Source organism: Doryrhamphus excisus, chromosome 6 (assembly GCF_030265055.1).
Source record: "Doryrhamphus excisus isolate RoL2022-K1 chromosome 6, RoL_Dexc_1.0, whole genome shotgun sequence".
NCBI lineage: Eukaryota > Metazoa > Chordata > Actinopteri > Syngnathiformes > Syngnathidae > Doryrhamphus > Doryrhamphus excisus.
The window spans coordinates 20,925,428-20,945,523 of NC_080471.1; the positions used below are offsets into that span (position 1 = coordinate 20,925,428).

Consider the following 20,096-nt stretch of genomic DNA (forward strand, 5'->3'; position numbering starts at 1 on the left):
CACTAGATTAGGTACACCTGTTCTATTTTTAGAGCAGCCACATTCCAGAGAAAACGAGAATTTACAGACTTTTCACAGCCTTGTAGCTCAGCCATACGACCACGTAGAAATGTGATTTACGGCTCATTTTTTTAGATAAACTTCTCAACTCTCTCTCTGGCTAAATGCTAATTGCTAGCATGTTAGCATTTAAGCTAATTTACTCATGTCTAAAGGTAAATACACACATGGCATGATGTAGGGAAGTTATAGGACAGCCTTGGCACTTTCTAAACTTGAGGCCCTCTTGCTAGGTGCTAGCATGATGACTCTTAGCATGTTAGCATTTAAGCTAATTTACTCATGTCTAAAGGCAAATACACACATGGCATGATGTAGGGAAGTTATAGGACAACCTTGGCACTTTCTAAACTTGAGGCCCTCTTGCTAGGAGCTAGCATGATGACTGTTAGCATGTTAGCATTTAAGCTAATTTACTCATGTCTAAAGGTAAATACACACATGGCATGATGTAGGGAAGTTATAGGACAACCTTGGCACTTTCTAAACTTGAGGCCCTCTTGCTAGGTGCTAGCATGATGACTCTTAGCATGTTAGCATTTAAGCTAATTTACTCATGTCTAAAGGCAAATACAAACGTGGCATGATGTGGGGACACTATGGGACTGCCCCAAACTTTTTGGGACCTGAGGCTGTCTTGCTAGGTGCTAGCTTGGTAGCCGTTAGAATGTTAGCATTTAAGCTAATTTACTAATGTCTAAAGGCAAATCGACACATGGCATGATGTGGGGACACGATGGGACTGCATCAACCTTTTCGGTACTTGAGGCGTTCTTGCTAGGTGCTAGCATGGTAGCCGTTTGCACACCGGGCCCGAGGTTCACAGCACAGGTGGCAAGCCCATCAAAATTTCCACGGGAATTTTCTAGTTACATGTTGATACTTGTCAATTTGAATTAAAACAATTTACCAACACACACATTTTGTTCAATGAATAATTCACAACAGTATCATGTAGTTGAAGGCTAACTCTTTCAACGAATCTTCTTATTTAAGTTGCTCTGTTTTAAAGCCGTTCCATAAGGTATTTTGGTAGATATTTTGTGTATTTGTTCACTGACTGAGGTTCCATGTCTTCACTTGGCCACAGACGAACCAATCTATCTTCATAAAGCTGCTCCAGTCGGCGTTCAGGCTCTACAACTGCACATGGGTCACTCAGAAAGCAAATATTGAGAACTGCATCAAAACTCTTGCTGATGTCGGTAAGTGACACTACTTTGTTATTCAGTGTATTGATTATAAAAATATTTTTTATTTACACAGTATATTTTTTTATGTCATTATTCCTGTGTGGCTCAGTTCAACCGACCACTCATCCCCGCTTACTTACTTCTCCCACCGATTCTCCTCAGCGAAAGCACGGGCAATTGCTATCCCAGTTGACCTGGATAGTCAGGTCAACACTCTGTCTCTAAAGGCTCATAGCAACATGGTTCAACGGGCAGCAAAGGATTGGAGGATCTCCGCCCGCACCCGGCCCCGCAAGGAGAACCTGGGTGGCCCTGACTACAAGACCATAATTGAGAAGTTGCAGGTATTAATTTACCGCATAAAGCTACAGAATGTGTATTAAATGCCTAAAATTTAAACATGTGAGGCAAAATTAGGTTAATGAGCATATCACACATCAGAAATAAAAAACATAAAATATGTTAATGTTTTTATTTCATTTGAACATGCATCAGATTACAATTGAATGCATCACATAATCAGTTCACAGTTCCACATGTCCAAAAGGAGTAGGAAGAAGCAAAGCTTATTAAATCCTACCCCTCCATCTGGTACTTTTACAATCAGTAACTGTTACATTTGTTCACTTCCTGCTTTCCATAATACAGTTTAAGGTTTTTTTTTAAATTTTTAAATTTTGTATTTTTTTGTCCCGTACTGAAGTACGAGGTGATATGACCATACAATTACATTATATACATTATATTATATTACATTACTATATATTATATAGTTATTATGGTAACTGTTGGAGTAGGAAGAAGCAAAGTTACATTTGTTCACTTCCTGCTTTCCTTTTTTATTTTTTTTATTTTTTATTTTTTATTTTTTATTTTTTATTTTTTATTTTTTATTTTTTATTTTTTATTTTTTATTTTTTATTTTTTATTTTTTATTTTTTATTTTTATTTTCATGGTTGACCTATTAGCAGTCAAAAAGCAATCAATCATTTTCAAGTATAAAAATGACTAAATGAAGTAAAATACAAATACAGGAGCTTATTAAATCCTACCCCTCCATCTGGTACTTTTACAATCAGTAACTGTTACATTTGTTCACTTCCTGCTTTCCTAATATAGTTTTTCCTCACTAAGGTTGCAGGGGTATGCTGGAGCCTATCCTACCCTGGATTGGTTGCCAAACAATGGCAGGGCGCATATAGACAAACAACCATTCACACTAATCTGTGTATCTGTGTGCAGGGCGTTGTGTCCCATCTTGAGGAACAATTCAGTCCGAAGGTTCAGGCAGAGTTTTCGGTGTTGGTCGATGTCCTCCACAGCCCTGAGCTGCTGTTTCCAGAGGCTGCTCGCCTACGGTGCGAGAGTGGAGCTTTCATGTCAAAGTAAGTTGCTAACAATGTGTAGTTAATGTATAATTTCATTCCGTGAATGGGTATTAGTATAATGGTTTGGGCACAGGGGCTTTACAGACTAAAATATTAATATGAACGTTCATGAGCTTCATTGTCTTATCAGGCAGATCACAGAAGGGATGCGACATGATATAATGGCTCTTGGCAGAGCCGTCCCTGTTCAAGGTGGCGCCCTAGGTGGGATTTTACATGACGAACCCCTCCATCTGCAGTTTTTCAAATTGCAATTTAAAAGTACCTAGTATATACCAACAACTATTTGAAAATATTTACAAAAAGGATGAGCGGTGAGATTTATCATTTGTATTAATGGTAATGGTTTTATTTCATTTGAACATGCATCAGATTACAATTGAATGCATCACATAATCAGTTCACAGTTCCACATGTCCAAAAGGAGTAGGAAGAAGCAAAGCTTATTAAATCCTACCCCTCCATCTGGTACTTTTACAATCAGTAACTGTTACATTTGTTCACTTCCTGCTTTTTGAAGATGAACTATATCAGCAAGTTGAAGTATTTGTGATTTTAGAAATAAGGAGTTAGTATGTTCTCTGTAGGCGGCATTATGAGTTATCCTTACTGACCTTTTTTTGCAGTACATTTAGCGAGTGAAGATTGCTTTTATAGTTATTAGCCCATATTTCCACACAATAAGTAAGATATGGTAGAACCAGAGAGCAATAAAGAGTGTGGAGTGATTTCTGATTGAGAACAAATTATGCTTTGTTCAATATTGAAAAAGTTCTGGCCACCTTATGTTGTATATTTCTAATATGAGGTTTCCAGCTCATATTTTCATATGTAAATGAAAATGTAAATTTCCATAATGTAAATTGGCCATTGCTTTACATTTGAATCAATGTGAGATTATTCATTTTAAGATTTCATAGTAAAAACTTGTTTTAATACTGTGCAATTGTGTTTTTGCGCCACCTGGAGGCCATAACCCACTTAACATTTACCTAGATGGACAGCCATTGAATTTTAGCCAACGATTTTTCTAACTTTTATGTAACACATATAAGAGCTACTGTGTGTATTTGTCTTAACCATTTATTTGTAGGTGTGGGTATGATCTTGAGAGGTAATCTAATAGTGCCATATATACATCAAAACTACCAGAGGTATATAGAAATTAGACATGAGCCAGTTACTGGCTTCAAGGTTTACCACGGTATGAAAAAGTCACAAAACCACGAAAATATTGTGTCATAACATTTCTATTATATATAGAATGTGGAGGTAGAAATACACGTTCGTTTGTTCAATCCACAGGCATGTGCTGTGTTGCTATACGTACCAAAGTGGGGGGGGCTTGAGAAAAAAATGTAATTGCTCAATTGTTGGACTCACTGATGGACTTAACTCAGTATTGATTTTATAATTGCTTTAAAGGGACTACCCTTTATTGCTTGCAACGCTTTGGTAGTTAATGCTAAGAGTCCACTGGGCCGTCGCCGGTTGGTGCCAGTTCACACCAATGCAATTTGCTATGGCGCCTAGTGTCGCTAATAATGTGCCTAGTGGCATGCAGTGGCTTAAAACTGGCTCATGGTGGCGGCAAAAATTTAGTTTGGCAGCAAGAAAATGTCAAAATGTTTCCATCAAGTGGAACCAAATGTCACAAACAATTCTCCTATTGGAATCCACTGGAATGTAATGGCGCTAGCCAAGTTGCGGCAATGATGCTTGTGGCGTGCAGTGGCTCAAACTGGCCCATAACGGCGGCAAAAATTGAGTTTGGTGGCAAGAAAATTTCAAAATGTTTTGTGTCCACCAAGTGGAACCAAATGTCACAAACAATCCTCCTATTGGAATTAATGCTAAGAGTCCACTGGGCCGGCGCCAGTTGGTGCCAGTTCGCGCCAATGCAATTTGCTATGGCGCCTAGTGTCGCCAATAAGGTGCCTAGCGGCGTGCAGTGGCTCAAACTCGCCCATAACGGCGGCAAAAATTGAGTTTGCCGACAAGAAAATTTCCAAATGTTTAAAATATTTGTGTCCACCAAGTGGAACCAAATGTCACAAACAATCCTCCTTTTGGAATCCAGTGGAATGTAATGGCACGAGCCAAGTTGCGCCAATGATGCTTGTGGTATACAGTGGCTCATGGTGGCGGCAAAAATTGAGTTTGACGGCAAGAAAATGTCAAAATGTTTTAAATCTTCATGTCCACCAAGTGGAACCAAATGTCACAAACAATCCTCCTATTGGAATCCACTGGAATGTAATGGCGCGAGCCAAGTTGTGCCAATGATGCTTGTGGTGTGCAGTGGCTCAAACTGGCTCATGGTGGCGGCAAAAATTTAGTTTGGCGACAAGAAAATTTCAAAATGTTTAAAATCTTCGTCTCCACCAAGTGGAACCAAATGTCACAAACAATCCTCCTATTGAAATCCACTGTAATGTATTGGCACGAGCCAAGTTGCGCCAATGATGCTTGTGGCGTGCAGTGGCTCAAACTGGCTCATGGTGGCGGCAAAAATTGAGTTTGGCGACAAGAAAATTTCAAATTGTTTAAAATCTTCGTGTCCACCAAGTGGAACCAAATGTTACGAACAATCCTCCTATTGGAATCCACTGGAATGTAATGGCACGAGCCAAGTTGCGCCAATGATGCTTGTGGCGTGCAGTGGCTCAAACTGGCTCATGGTGGCGGCAAAAATTGAGTTTGGCGGCAAGAAAATTTCAAAATGTTTAAAATCTTCATGTCCACCAAGTGGAACCAAATGTCACAAACAATCCTCCTATTGGAATCCACTGGAATGTAATGGCACAAGCCAGGTCGTGCCAATGATGCTAGGAGTCCACTGGGCCGGTGTCAATTTACGGCAAAGATTATGTGATTGGCGCGTAGTGGCTCGCCGTGGCAACATGCTGAGCGAACATTAATTTGTTACCACAGCGCGCCACGATGCGCCAATCACATAATCTTCGGCGCGAACTGGCACCAAGTGGCACAATATGTAGAAATGTTGTGTCCCAGTTTTGTCGTTTTTTTGTCCGACATTTTGGAATGAATTAACTACCAATAAGAATTAGAAAACTGCCCTTGGAGGTGCGACACATTAGGTGGTCTGGGAGAAGACCCCCAGAAGTTGTTTGGATGTGGTCTTTTTCTGGCCTTCTAGCCTCTGTGGACACAAAGGCTCCTGTTACAGCAGCTGATACAACAGTTTGATTCCTCTGACAGGCTCATCAAACACACCAAGAAGCTTATGGACAAAGAGGAAAAGCTTTGCATCAAGATTCTGCAGACACTTCGAGAGATGCTGGACAAGAAGGAATGGTTTCAGGAGTCGGTGAGTACTTGACACACAGACACCAAAAACCCTTGTAATGAGGTGAAAACATCTCAAGGTTTGTGCTGGGTTTTTTTTAGCCGCCAATGCTACGCTGCTAACGGCAACGCTTATTCTCCTGGCATATCTCTCAGCCAAGAAACTCCCTCATTTGTATGCAGCGGGCCTTTCCGAGTTACATAAGGAAAAGAGTCACTTGAGGACACAGCCTGAGAGGCAGACGGAGGGGGTGGAGAATGAGGGGCGAGTTCTGGACAAACAAATCAATACTGCAGAGGGTGAAAGGAGGACCCTTATTTCCCTTCTTTAACCAGGAAGTTTTGAGGGAGTATATAATAAGAGGTGATTGATCATTGGTTGGAAAGTGAAGGTGTTAGCACCACCTTCAAGAGGATTACCATAGATGTAGGGAAGTGTTTGTGATGGTGCTTCTCTACGGGCAGATGTTTTCTTCTGGACACAAACTTGCATGACATTTTCGACCATTAGGGGTGGCAGTAGCTCTGTATGTCAGAATTTGACTTTGGATCAGAAGGAAGTGATTGGATTTGTGGTTCGCTATCCATTGCAATGCAAAAAAATAAAAGAAAGCATGATAGCAAAGTTTAAAATGTTGGCTTTTGGGGCCAGAAATACTGTAATAAAAAAAAACCATGAATACATAAAATAAGGTGGCCAATTAATAGTGCCGTTGGAGTAGAATTTTGCTGAACGTGGGTCATGGATGGGTGGGGGGATTCTAGCATGGCAATGACAAAAGAGTGGCTCAAGGAGAAGTATGTTAAGAAGTTTTTAATGTCTAACTTTTTATACCTGACTGCTGTGCCCCGTCCCGCTTTTAGCCTTGTTTTAGCTCTGAATGAATGTTTGGATATTGTATTTCAATGCATATTTTACTCAACATTATTTTTATTTCTTTTTCTCTACTGTAAAGTGTCTTTGAGTACCCTGAAAAGCGCTATACAAATAACATTTATTATTATTACTATTATTATTATTAAGATCTGGTGTGGCCTGGCTTGTCTCCAGATCTTAATTCCATTAAAAATCTGAGGAAGGATATGAAGTTGCCAAGCGACAGCCTCAAAACCTCCCGGTTTTGGACCCAAATCCCTCCTAATGAATCCCTTCTAAAATACATGTCTGACTCTGTGATTGCCAAAAACACACCATTACTATATAAAACATCACATATAAATATAATATAATATAATATAATAGCATATAATATAATAAAATAAATATTCATTCATTCATTTTCTACCACTTATCCTCACGAGGGTTGCAGGGGGTGCTGGAGCCTATCCCAGCTGTCTTCCGGCGAGAGGCGAGGTACACCCTGGACTGGTCGCCAGCCAATCACAGGGCACATATAGACAAACAACCATTCACACTCACATTCATTCCTATGGACAATTTGGAGTCGCCAATTAGCCTAGCATGTTTTTGGAATTTCACACAGAAATGGCAGAGAGTGGAATTGAACCCTGGTCTCCTAGCTGTGAGGTCTGCGCATTAGCCACTTGACCACCGTGCAGCCTCTCCAGATCTTAATTCCGTTAAAAATCTGTGGAGGGATATGAAGTTGCCAAGCGACAGCCTCAAAACCTTAAGGGTTTTGGACCCAAATCTTTCCTGATGACCAACTAAAATACATGTCCGACTCTGTGATTGCAAAAACACACCATTACTATATACAACATCACATATAAATCTATATAAATAATATTAATGTCAAAATGAATGAAACTAGCAAAAATATGTACTATTTATGTATTTTTTTAAAGGGGAAAATCAGAAAAGGATAAAATAATGATTACCCCCACTGTACATATGAGACTACTGATGAGGTCATATTGAAAATAGAGGGTCATGTTTTCAAAAAAATTGCGCACAGTGCATTGAAGAAACGAGACCGGGTGCAGCAGGCTAAATGTCAGTTTGTGTAGGTGTGTGTGCTCAAGCATGTCTCTGCGGCCTCTCTGTCATATCCCCCGTAGCCCTGAGCGTGGAGCTGCAGCCTCACAGCCCTGCTACAGAAGAAGAAGGAAGGAAGGGAGGGAGTGAAAGAAGTTGATGGAAATAATGAGAAAAGAGACAGACAAAAACAGACAGGGTGAGAGGGAGACAGAGTGACAGCATTAGCATTAGAGGCTGGTGGCTCCCCTGGGGTGCAATGAGTTGGTGGTGGAGGGGGGGGGGGGGGTGAGGAGGAAGACAGGGAGGCAGCCATGTGAGAAGACATGTGAGCGGAAGATGGGGAAAAAAAAAAAAAGTGTGTAGCGGCTGCAGAGTGAGGGATTGGAGAGAAGCGGTGTCTGCTCAGTCCATGAGGAGAGGGCAGGGGTTGGACTTACGTAACAGCCTGCAGTGGCTGAGCCAACGTCACGTGGACCATCGCGTTCTCACTCACTCACTCACTCCCCTCCCCTCCTTCATCTCTCTCTTCTCTGTCTGCTCGTGCTCTTCCTCCCTTACTTCCTTCTGGCTTTGTCTCAATCTATCACATTCCGGGTGCCCACCTTGGGTTGTTTTTTTGTGTCTTTCTCTGCTGTGTCTATGTGATGTCTCAACACGGATCAGTCAGCAGGGAAAACCTCTGCTCAAGTCCCTGTAGGGGCCAACTTTGGAAGTCTTTCCACATGGTTTATGAGAAGGGGGACACGGCATTGAGTTCGAACAGGGGTGGGCAAACTACGGCCCGGGGGCCACATCCGGCCCGCCAAGTGTTTGAATATGGCCCGCCTGTTCTTTCCAAAATATTTCATTGAAACTCAACGTACAACCTGGCATCATGGCTTGAGACAACCTTTTGATGGTTGAAGTAGCTGTTTTATCAATTTCGTTATTTGATGTGGTCTGTTGTTTACAAAATGCTCCTGAAAAAGGGACACAAGCACATAATAATAATAATAATAATAATAATAATAATAATACATTCATTTTCTATCGCTTATCCTCACGAGGGTCGCGGGGGTGCTGGGGCCTATCCCAGCTGTCTTGGGGCGAGAGGCGGGGTACACCCTGGACTGGTTGTAATAATAATAATAATAATAATAATAATAATAATAATAATAATAATAATAATTCATTCATTAATTTTCTACCGCTTATCCTCACGAGGGTCGCGGGGGTGCTGGAGCCTATCCCAGCTGTCTTGGGGCGAGAGGTGGGGTACACCCTGGACTGGTCGTAATACTACTACTATTACTACTACTACTAATAATAATAATAATTCATTCATTTTTTACCGCTTATCCTCACGAGGGTCGCGGGGGTGCTGGAGCCTATCCCAGCTGTCTTGGGGCGAGAGGTGGGGTACACCCTGGACTGGTCGTAATAATAATAATAACAATCATAATTCATTCATTTTCTACTGCTTATCCTCACGAGGGTCGCGGGGGTGCTGGAGCCTATCGTAGCTGTCTTGGAGCGAGAGGCGGGGTACAACCTGGACTGGTCGTAATAATAATAATAATAAATTTATAACGCACTTTACATCAAATAAATGATCTCAAAGTGCACATATAGCAGACTACATGACACTTTTACGTGTAAAATATGTGTAAATATATACGTGTACAAATGGACTGTCACGTTTAAAATACTATACAGTCTGCCCCCCCCCCCCCCCCCCGTCAATTTTATTAAATCAATGCGGCCCGTGAGTCAAAAAGTTTGCCCACCCCTGAATTAGAACATGATAAGCATACATGGAGTTTATTATTATGCTGACTAATACATATATGCTCAAAGATAACCTAATATGCACTACAGTATATAATATAGTATCATTTGACATGGTTGATGTTGAAAATGTTGCTTTAGATTGGGAACTTTTTCCGGTTAGTGTATAATATGGCAAGCATCTTGACTGCGAGTCCAACTGTGTTCTTAAGGTTTTTAATCACAAAACCTTCATTTTAGCTTACTAAAACAAGACCTGATCAAAATCTTAAGACTAGTTAAAAATAGCTAGAATTTAACCTTTTGCACATTTGGATCTTAATGAAATATTTCAATATTGAACAAAGCAAAATTTCTTCATCACTCCGCACTATTTATTGCTCTCTGGTTCTACTATATCTTACTTATTGTGTGGAAATATGTGGTAATAACTATAAAAGCAATCTTCACTCGCTAAATGTACTGAAAAAAAAAGGTCAGTAAGGATAATTCATAATGCCGCCTACAGAGAACATACTAACTCATTCATTCATTTTCTACCGATTTTCCTCACGAGGGTCGCAGGGGTTGCTTGAGCCTATCCCAGCTGTCTTCGGGCGAGAGGCGGGGTACACTCTGGACTGGTCGCCAGCCAATCACAGGGCACATATAGACAAACAACCATTCACACTCACATTCATACCTATGGACAATTTGGAGTCGTCAATTAACCTAGCATGTTTTTGGAATTTTGGAGGAAACCGGAGTACCCGGAAAAAAACCCACACATGCACAGGGAGAACATGCAAACTCCACACAGAGATGGACGAGGGTGGAATTGAACTCAGGTCTCCTAGCTGTGAGGTCTAGCCACTTGACCGCCGTGCAGCCTCTCCAGATCTTAATTCTGTTAAAAATCTGTGGAGGGAGATGACGTTTCCAAGCGACATCCTCAAAGCCTTCATGGTTTTGGACCCAAATCTTTCCTGATGACCAACTAAAATACATGTCCGACTCTGTGATTGCCAAAAACACATTACTATATAAAACATAACATATAAATATATATAAATAATATTCATTCATTCATTTTCTACCGCTTATCCTCACGAGGGTTGCAAGGGGTGCTGGAGCCTATCCCAGCTGTCCCTGGACTGGTCGCCAGCCAATCACAGGGCACATATAGACAAACAACCATTCACACTCACATTCATAACTATGGACAATTTGGAGTCGCTAATTAACCTAGCATGTTTTTGGAATGTGGGAGGAAACCGGAGTACCCGGAGAAAACCCACGCATGCAAACTCCACACAATTGAATTGAATCCTGGTCTCCTAGCTGTGAGTTCTGCGCGCTAACCACTCGACCGCCGTGCAGCACGGTCAGATAATATCTATGAAATTCCCTCTCTTTTTAAAAAAAAAATGATATTCACTGAAAATATCCCGTTAAATTGTATTCCTTGTACTGAACCTTGCTAGTTTTATCACAACAATGCCCTCTTCTTTAGAGTGTTCAAATATATTAATTTTAGCCATTTTACTCTTCTTTCTTTTTTCTTTCACACTCCCTGTCAGTCACACTGTTTGTTCTCATTCCTCCCCCTCTTTTTTTTTTCTCACTCGCCAAGTTTAACGCCACCTGCCCAAGGCAAAGCAGATTTACAGATTACCACCCTCTCAATGCTAAGCACATCACACACACACACACACATATATATATGATAAGCTTGCTCAGACACATGCACAGTCACAGACAACACTGTTGTGTTGTGTGTCTCCCAATGACATTAGTGGAACATGGCTTAAATTCATCCACACGGGAGAGTGATGGGCCGGTTGGGGGCGGGCGGATGACCTGGCGTGCTTTGACCTTTTATCTGATTTATTTATCTGATGACCCAGCCAATCCGAGCCCCAGTCAGAAAGTAAAAGTCGGTAAGCTTAAACTCGGTGACCCCTTCACATCTGAACAAGGCTTTTTAATTAAAGACCAAAAAAATCCTAACAATGAAAGTCCTTGTCAGTCTTCTTGGTTAGAGAAAGGTCGTCCTTGATCCATCAGTCAGGTGTCTCTTAGGGTGTTAGGATGTATTATGTTGTAGTTTCCATGGTGACAAGAGGCACATGTTGTTTGTCTGGCCTGACCGTGACTGTGCAGAAGACGTGTGTGTGCATGTGTGTGCATGTGTGTGTGTGGTTGGAGAAATGCCTCCAGAGACGCCCAAGTTCTGGAGGAACAATTTCATAAAAGATACAAGATCTATTACCTCAGGGTCGCTATGAATGAGAGGAATTGTTATTTTATACATGTGCTATTGATAACTTAATGTATTTGAGTGAGGCCACTAAACACGTGAGGAGTTTGTCAACTTGTTGGGTTCTGCTCCATGCATCACCTTCCATTCTAATTACATTTTAAACATGGATATGGTAATGGTAATGGTTTTATTTCATTTGAATATGCATTAGATTACAATTGAATGCATCACATAATCAGTTCACAGTTCCACATGTCCAGAAGGAGTAGGAAGAAGCAAAGCTTATTAAATCCTACTCCTCCATCTGGTACTTTTACAATCCGTAACTGTTACATTTGTTCACTTCCTGCTTTCCATAATACAGTTTAAGTGTTTTTTTTTTGTTTGTTTTTTAATTTTTGAATTTTTTGTCCCAAAGCTGATTAAATCCTACCCCTCCATCTGATACTTTTACAATCAGTAACTGTTACATTTGTTCACTTCCTGCTTTCCATAATACAGTTTAAGGGTTTTTTTTTTTTTTTTTTTTTTTTTAATTTTTAAATTTTGTAATTTTTTGTCCCACAGCTTATTAAATCCTACCCCTCCATCGGGTACTTTTACATTTGTTCACTTCCTGCCTTTCTAATATAATTTAAGTTTTTAAAAACAATTATTTTCTTAATTTTATAATTTTTTTGCATATATATATATATATCATTGTAACATAGGTCCAGATTGCTGTAGCTATGAAAAAAAAAACAAATTACCATGCAGTAGAAAATTCGGTGTTGACCGTGCAATGTTTCTTAAAACAGTCAGGACTCTGTGTCCATTTTCTGAGGTTTTGGCAGGTGGTGCTATTAAGCTAACAGTATCTTTCTGTCCCTAATAATGAGCGTGCAATCGCTCTCACCGTTTCTCTGTGCCAGCACTTTTTTTTTTTTCCCGCATTTGGCACATGCTGTGTGACATCATCATAATGTCCTCTTACATAATTTTTGTGGCATCAATCCAGCCTTTGTGTCCCTGTGTGATATCTCACCCATGACAAAGGTGAAAATATTTACCCAGTTTTATTTTACTTGTTTGTACCTTGGTAATGGTAATGGTTTTATTTCATTTGAACATGCGTCAGATTACAATTGAATGCATCACATAATCGGTTCACAGTTCCACATGTCCAAAAGGAGTAGGAAGAAGCAAAGCTTAATAAATCCTACCCATCCATCTGATACTTTTACAATGAGTAACTGTTACATTTGTTCACTTCCTGCTTTCCTAATATTTTAAAATTTTAAAATTTTAAAATTTTAAAATTTTAAATTTTTAAATTTTTAAATTTTTAAATTTTTAAATTTTTAAATTTTTAAATTTTTAAATTTTTAAATTTTTAAATTTTTAAATTTTTAAATTTTTAAATTTTTAAATTTTTAAATTTTTAAATTTTTAAATTTTTAAAAAAAAATTAATTTTTAGGTAATTGGTTATTTTTAGCTTTATGCATTATTTTAGCTGTTTGAAGATGAACTATATCAGCAAGTTGAAGTATTTGTGATTTTAGAAAGAAGGAGTGAGTATGTTCTCTGTAGGCGGCATTATGAAATACTTATACTTATATGTAACACATAGGTAGAAGTATATACCTTATTTACCTTATTCAGGACAGCAACACAAATCAACCATACAATCATATTATGTACACCTGTATTTGTATATTATATGAAACAACTTCCCCAAAACCTGTTTTCAATGTCTCAGTCTGTCCAATTTAATATGGTTAGGAAATCACATGGAAGCCTCCAGTGAACGCTCGTTACTGCTGTGGTTCTGGAGAACATCCTTCAAGCAGTATCACCAATTGCTTTCACATGTGAGCCTAATTTGTTTTGCCGATGTGCTTGTTTGCTGGATAAAAACATTTTCAGTGCCATGACAAGACAGTGCAAAAACATTGTAACTGTGGGCATGTGATCAGTGTGTAGCTTTTCATGAGATCTCTGGAAAGGAGTGGGTTGTTTTCAGTTCTTCGTGAAATTATGCACAAAAACACACCCTGTGATTAACACTGGATCTCATTAAAACCACTATCCATATATTCCACACTCCTGCCAATGTTGCTCAGTTACACCGGATGAGGCAGTCTTTTGACTTGTGTATTGTCCTTCAATTAAACCGCATTTTGGAAATTAATTAACCAATTGTCAATGGACTGTTATTAGTCAAGAAATATTAAACAAATCACATTTGGTATTCTACATTGATGAGACATTAGCTTACATGACATTACCTTAACTTGTACTGCAAAGAATCAGCCATGGATACATAGTGAGGAAAAAGGTCTCCTACCATTCAGTGTGGAAGTGGTACATTTTTTTTCCTTCTTACTTCTACCCAAGCTTGTTCGTACCCTTTCGTAAGTTTTGAATAAAAAAAAAATTCAAGGCGAAATAGTTAGCTGGGTAAATTAATTAACTCGTTGTCAAGGTAAATTCATGTAAGCTAATGTCTCATCAATGTCACATTACTGATCAGTGATCAGTGTAGAATACCAATTGTGATTTGTTCAATATTTCTTAACTTGTACTGCAAAGAATCAGCCATGGAAGCATAGTGAGAAAAAAGTTCTCCTCCCATTCAGTGTGGAAGTGGTACATTTTTTTCCCTTTTTGCTTCAACCCAAGCTGGTTCAAACCATTTCTTGAGTTTTGAATTAAAAAATTAAAGGCGAAATAGTTAGCTGGGTAAATTAATTAACTAGTTGTCAATGGCCTGTTATTAGTCAAGGTAAATTCATGTAAGCTAATGTCTCATCAATGTAACATTACTGATCAGTGATCAGTGTAGAATACACATCACAAAAAATGTGATTTGTTCAATATTTCTTAACTTGTACTGCAAAGAATCAGCCAGGGATGCATATTGAGAAAAAGTTCTGCTCCCATTCAGTGTGGAAGTGGTACTTTTTTTTCTTCTTCTTACTTCTACCCAAGCTTGTTCAAACCATTTCTTAGGTGTTTAATTAAAAAAATAAAGGCGAAATAGTTAGCTGGGTAGCTTGCTATGCTTAAAGCGACATCTGACTCTTGTGTCTGGTAGCTCTATTGACCCCTGGCAGAGAGATGGCCCGCAGAAGACTATTTCAGAACCACTGCTTAATATTATGTCTTGTCTGTTTCTTATTTTATTTTATTTTTGCAGTGAAGCGGATCTAAATACTGCCTAAATACTGTACCTCTGTGGGAGGAACAAAGTGGAAAACCGGAATTACCCGTAGTTTGATCCTCGGTCCGCTCCACTGTTACACCAGTCAGACAATTGACCTGGTCTGGCCTTTTAGTGAAGCCAGTCAGCAAAGGACAACCATCTTTCTCTTGTTCTCTATACTCCAAGACAGTGGAAGGAAGGAGAGAGGGAGGGAGGGAGGCATGGGAAAGCGAGGAAGCCTGAGGTGGGCGTCTCTGGACACCAGAGCCGCAGTGTGGCGTGCAAGTGCACATTTTAAACCCCATCACTCCAAAAAAAAACCTACTTCATGCTTGTTTTTGTTTTTGACCCCTTTCTTACTCTTCTCCCGACGTGCATACTGTCATCAATTACGCTTTCTATTTCTGTCTCATGGCTCCTACATGCCTGACTGGAGGTTTTCTCGTCAATGCAGCAGCAAGATGAGTCAGACCAGGCTGACTCTCCTCTGCCGCCATCCTACCTCTCATCCACTCTCTCACTGCAAAGCGAGCCAGCAGACTGCAGTACCCTTAAGTGAGGTGAATGCAAGTAAAAAAAAAATAAAAAAAAATAAGGTTTTTGCAATTCATACAAAAGAAAGGCGTCCTCCAAAAGAGAGGAAGCGGAAGTAAAACAATATTCAAGCTGCAATAAGTTAGCTCGAGTGCATTGGGATGGGTTTGTAATGTTTTTGTAGACTGGCGGTGCACAGCTGCATGAAAATAAGAGATGCTGGCTCAACTTTAGTTCAAAAAGTGTGTGTGTGTGTGTGTGTGTGTATGCGGCCATGTGTGAGTGCCGGCGCACACTCAGCCAGACAGTGCAGGCAGACAAGTGTCTCCGCTGACTGCAGATGAGATGTTTACTGACACAGAGAGCGTCAGCTGCATGTGCACGTCCACATCTTCTGCTAGACTGCACCTAGCCAGCAGCGATGGTGAGGCATGACATTGGCTCATTTGTCTCCTCCTTCAACTTTGGTGTTGAAACTATTTGTGGTGTATCTTGCAGTGTAAAGTTGTACTTGTTAACACGTGACATTTGTCATTTCATACCCATGTTGCATGCAAAATAGGTACAATTGGTCGCCAGCCAATCACAGGGCACATATAGACAAACAACCATTCACACTCACATTCATACCTATGGACAATTCGGAGTCGCCAATTAACCTAGCATGTTTTTGGAACGTGGGAGAAAACCCATGGAATTGAACTCGGGTCTCCTAGCTGTGAGATCTGCACGCTAACCATAATGGAGATAATGGAGATGTAAGGATAGACAGTGGCCTGCCCGGTGAGTGAGTGGTTAGCACATAGGCCTCACAGCTAGGAGACCCGAGTTCAATTCCTTCTCAGTGTAGCTTTACCATGTTGTCCCCATGCATGTGTGGGTTTTTTCCGGGGACTCCAGTTTCCTCCCACATTCACGGGTATGCTGGAGCCTATCCCAGTACACCCTGGACTGGTCGCCAGCCAATCACAGGGCACATATAGACAAACAACCATTCACACTCACATTCATACCTATGGACAATTTGGAGTCGCTAATTAACCTAGCATGTTTTTGGAATGTGGGAGGAAACCGGAACGAACATGCAAACTCCACACAGAGATGGCCGAGGGTGGAATTGAACTTGGGTCTCCTAGCTGTGAGGCCTGCACGATAACCACTCACCCGCTGTACAACCCAAAGATACATTATTTGTTCTAAATCAACTTCATCACATTGTTTTGTGTGTTTTCGGATGAGAGGCGGGGTACACCCTGGACTGGTCACCAGCCAATCACAGGGCACATATAGACAAACAACCATTCACACTCACATTCATACTTATGGACAATTTGGAGTCAATTAACCGAGCATGTTTTTGGAATGTGGGAGGAAGCCGTAGTACCTGGAGAAAACCCACGCATGCACAAGGAGAACATGCAAACTCCACACAGAGATGGCCGAGGGTGGAATTGAACCAGGGTCTCCTAGCCTGTGCGCTAACCACCCGACCACCGTGCAGCCTGTACCATTGGGATGTGCTATACAAATAAACTCATTTCATTTGTATTTTGTCAACCATCTCACCATCCAATCATTCTTCTGGGTCCTTCTTTCATAATGTACAGTATGTCCTGCTATTTATCTATGCCATTATCCCAGTTTTGGAATTGTTGCATCCGAGATGGATGTACAGTATGGACTCAACAGCATGTTTTCTTTTCCCTCAGGGAAAGGAGTTAAGAGAGATTCTCCTCACATGCTACTTTGGAAATCAGAAGCTCCTTTCCAAGTCAGAACTTGGGAGTGGAAACAGCTCACCTGGCTGTTTTGCCAAGCCAACATTCGGAGGTAGGGATCCAACTAAACCCGGCAATTAAATGATGGGTTGGTCTTATTTTCCAAGACGGCTTGCAATAATAAAATTCCATACAGTAGAATGTGGAAGACCTTTGAATACATGTTTTTTCTTCAATTCTTCCATGAGTGTAAGAGACTATTACTTCATGTCTAGAGTGCTGTAATGTTAATGGAATAATGGAACATATTTCACTCATAAATAATGGTAATGGTTTTATTTCATTTGAACATGCATCAGATTACAATTGAATGCATCACATAATCAGTTCACAGTTCCACATGTCCAAAAGGAGTAGGAAGAAGCAAAGCTTATTGGAGGGGTAAGCAAAGCTTACCAGATGGAGGGGTAAGCAAAGCTGGTACTTTTACAATCAGTAACTGTTACATTTGTTCACTTCCTGCTTTCCTAATATCGTTTTTTTTTTTTTTTTTTATGTCCTTTCGGACATGTGGAACTGTGAACTGATTATGTGATGCATTCAATTGTAATCTGATGCATGTTCAAATGAAATAAAACCATTACCATTAAAATTATTAACAAAAGTGGCGTCCTTGGTTCTGTGTAATGATGTAGACTCACCAATGTCAACAAGTACACGGGTCACTAATGAGTGACATGTAGACTGGCCAATGACTACAATATTATAATATAATGACTACATTCTGGTAATGGTAATGGTTTTATTTCATTTGAACATGCATCAGATTACAATTGAATGCATCACATAATCAGTTCACAGTTCCGCATGTCCGAAAGGAGTAGGAAGAAGCACAGCTTATTAAATCCTACCCCTCCATCTGGTACTTTTTACAATCGGTAACTGTTACATTTGTTCACTTCCTGCTTTCCTAATATAGTTTAAGTTTTTATTTTATTTTTTTTTTAATTTTCAATATTTTTTTAAATTTTTGAATTTTTTGAATTTTTAAAATTTTTAAAATTTTTAAAATTTAAAAAATTCTAAAAATTTAAAAAAAAATCTTTTTATTTTATTTTACGTCACGTACTGAAGTACGAGGTGATATGACCATCCTTGTATTAAGCATAGTATATTTCTTGAGTGTAAAAACACATCAGTGGTTACATTGTAACACAAAAACGTGTGATTCTTTCACAGCGGACTTTGACAAGCCATTCAGTAGTATAATGGAGATCCAGTGTCAGTTGGACATAGTTGGAGCATCTGAACTGGTGATTGACCTCATCGTCAACACTAAGAATGACCAAGTATTTGAGGAGAGTGTCTTGTTGGGGATTGCCCTTCTCCAAGGTGGAACTACACAAATACAGGTAAGCGGTATACACTTTGGTGTACTTTTTGTCTCAAATGGTCAGAGTGTACATGACTGAAAATATGTCCGTACCCTTCCTAGAACTCATTCTACAACCAACTATACAAGCAGAAGAAGTCTGAGAGGTTCTTCAAGGTCTTCTACGATCGCATGCGTTTGGCACAGCAGGAGATCCGTTCTACTGTATCGGTCAACATGTTTGAGCTCAGCTGCAGAAAAAGGGATGACGAGACCGACTTTGGTAATTTCCGATTCAGAAAAGGTACAAAGAAGCAATCATAAGTTATTATTTTGGCACTGAAATGGATAATTAGAAAAATCTAATGCAAAAACTCTCCTTTTTAGACCTGAAATCCCTCCTTGCTCTTATTACAGTATGTGTGGTCCTGAAGCTCCATTTGGACCAAAAATGTTGTTCCCAGTCTGTGCTGTCACATGTCATAGGCCATGTGACTTCTAACATCAGCAGCCTATGAAAAGGCCATTGTATCCAGATTGCGTGCTTTCATTTTGCAGATTCCACCTTAATAGTTGCTCTTTTGTTCACTTGAGAATTTCTTTAGTGGCTTTGAATAGAAGCGTTTGCCACTATTGATCATTAAAGAGGCTTTATTGCTCATTTAACATGATGCATATATCCATATGTGAGTTATCGGCTAAGAGGAGGATGAGATTTATGGAATATTGTGAAATGAGCTTTTGTAATTATTTTAATGTTGTAATGGTCATGGTTTAATTTAATTTGAACATGCATCAAATTACAATTGAGTGCATCACATAATCAGTTCACAGTTCCACATGTCCAAAAGGAGTAGGAAGAAGCAAAGCTTATTAAATCCTACCCCTCCATCTGGTACTTTTACAATCAGTAACTGTTGCATTTGTTTACTTCCTGCCTTTCTAGTATAATTTAAGTTTTTCATTAATTCACATGAAATTGAACCCTGGGGTCCTCGCTGTGAGATCTGCACGCTAACCACTCGACTGCCGTGCCGCCCAATTTAAGTAAAAAAAAAATAAAAATCTTAATTTTTTTTTATTTGTCACTTCCTGCTTTCCTAATATAGTTTACATTTTTATTTATTTATTTATTTATTTATAATTTTTGTCACTGCATGTTCTCCCCGTGCATGTGTGGGTTTTCTCCGGGTACTCCGGTTTCCTCCCACATTCCAAAAACATGCTAGGTTAATTAGCGACTCCAAATTGTCCATAGGTATGAATGTGAGTGTGAATGGTTGTTTGTCTATATGTGCCCTGTGATTGGCTGGCGACCAGTCCAGGGTGTACCCCGCCTCTCGCCTGAAGACAGCTGGGATAGGCTCCAGCACCCCCGCGATGA

The 20,096-nt window shown here is 39.8% G+C and overlaps 1 protein-coding gene across 4 annotated transcripts in view; it reads left to right on the plus strand.

The window, feature by feature from the left end:
- The window catches only part of itpr2 (inositol 1,4,5-trisphosphate receptor, type 2), an 81,624-nt gene that overhangs the window by 37,126 nt on the left and 24,402 nt on the right, over positions 1 to 20,096 (plus strand). For 3 of the 4 annotated variants that reach the window (XM_058074847.1, XM_058074846.1, XM_058074843.1), the window contains exons 34-40: positions 1,151 to 1,265; positions 1,416 to 1,597; positions 2,497 to 2,639; positions 5,865 to 5,973; positions 17,332 to 17,452; positions 18,580 to 18,752; positions 18,836 to 19,016. In XM_058074847.1, the coding sequence (XP_057930830.1) occupies positions 1,151 to 1,265; positions 1,416 to 1,597; positions 2,497 to 2,639; positions 5,865 to 5,973; positions 17,332 to 17,452; positions 18,580 to 18,752; positions 18,836 to 19,016 (1,024 nt within the window). The remainder of the gene's footprint in view (positions 1 to 1,150; positions 1,266 to 1,415; positions 1,598 to 2,496; positions 2,640 to 5,864; positions 5,974 to 17,331; positions 17,453 to 18,579; positions 18,753 to 18,835; positions 19,017 to 20,096) is intronic. The other variant, XM_058074845.1, reaches the window with a different exon arrangement.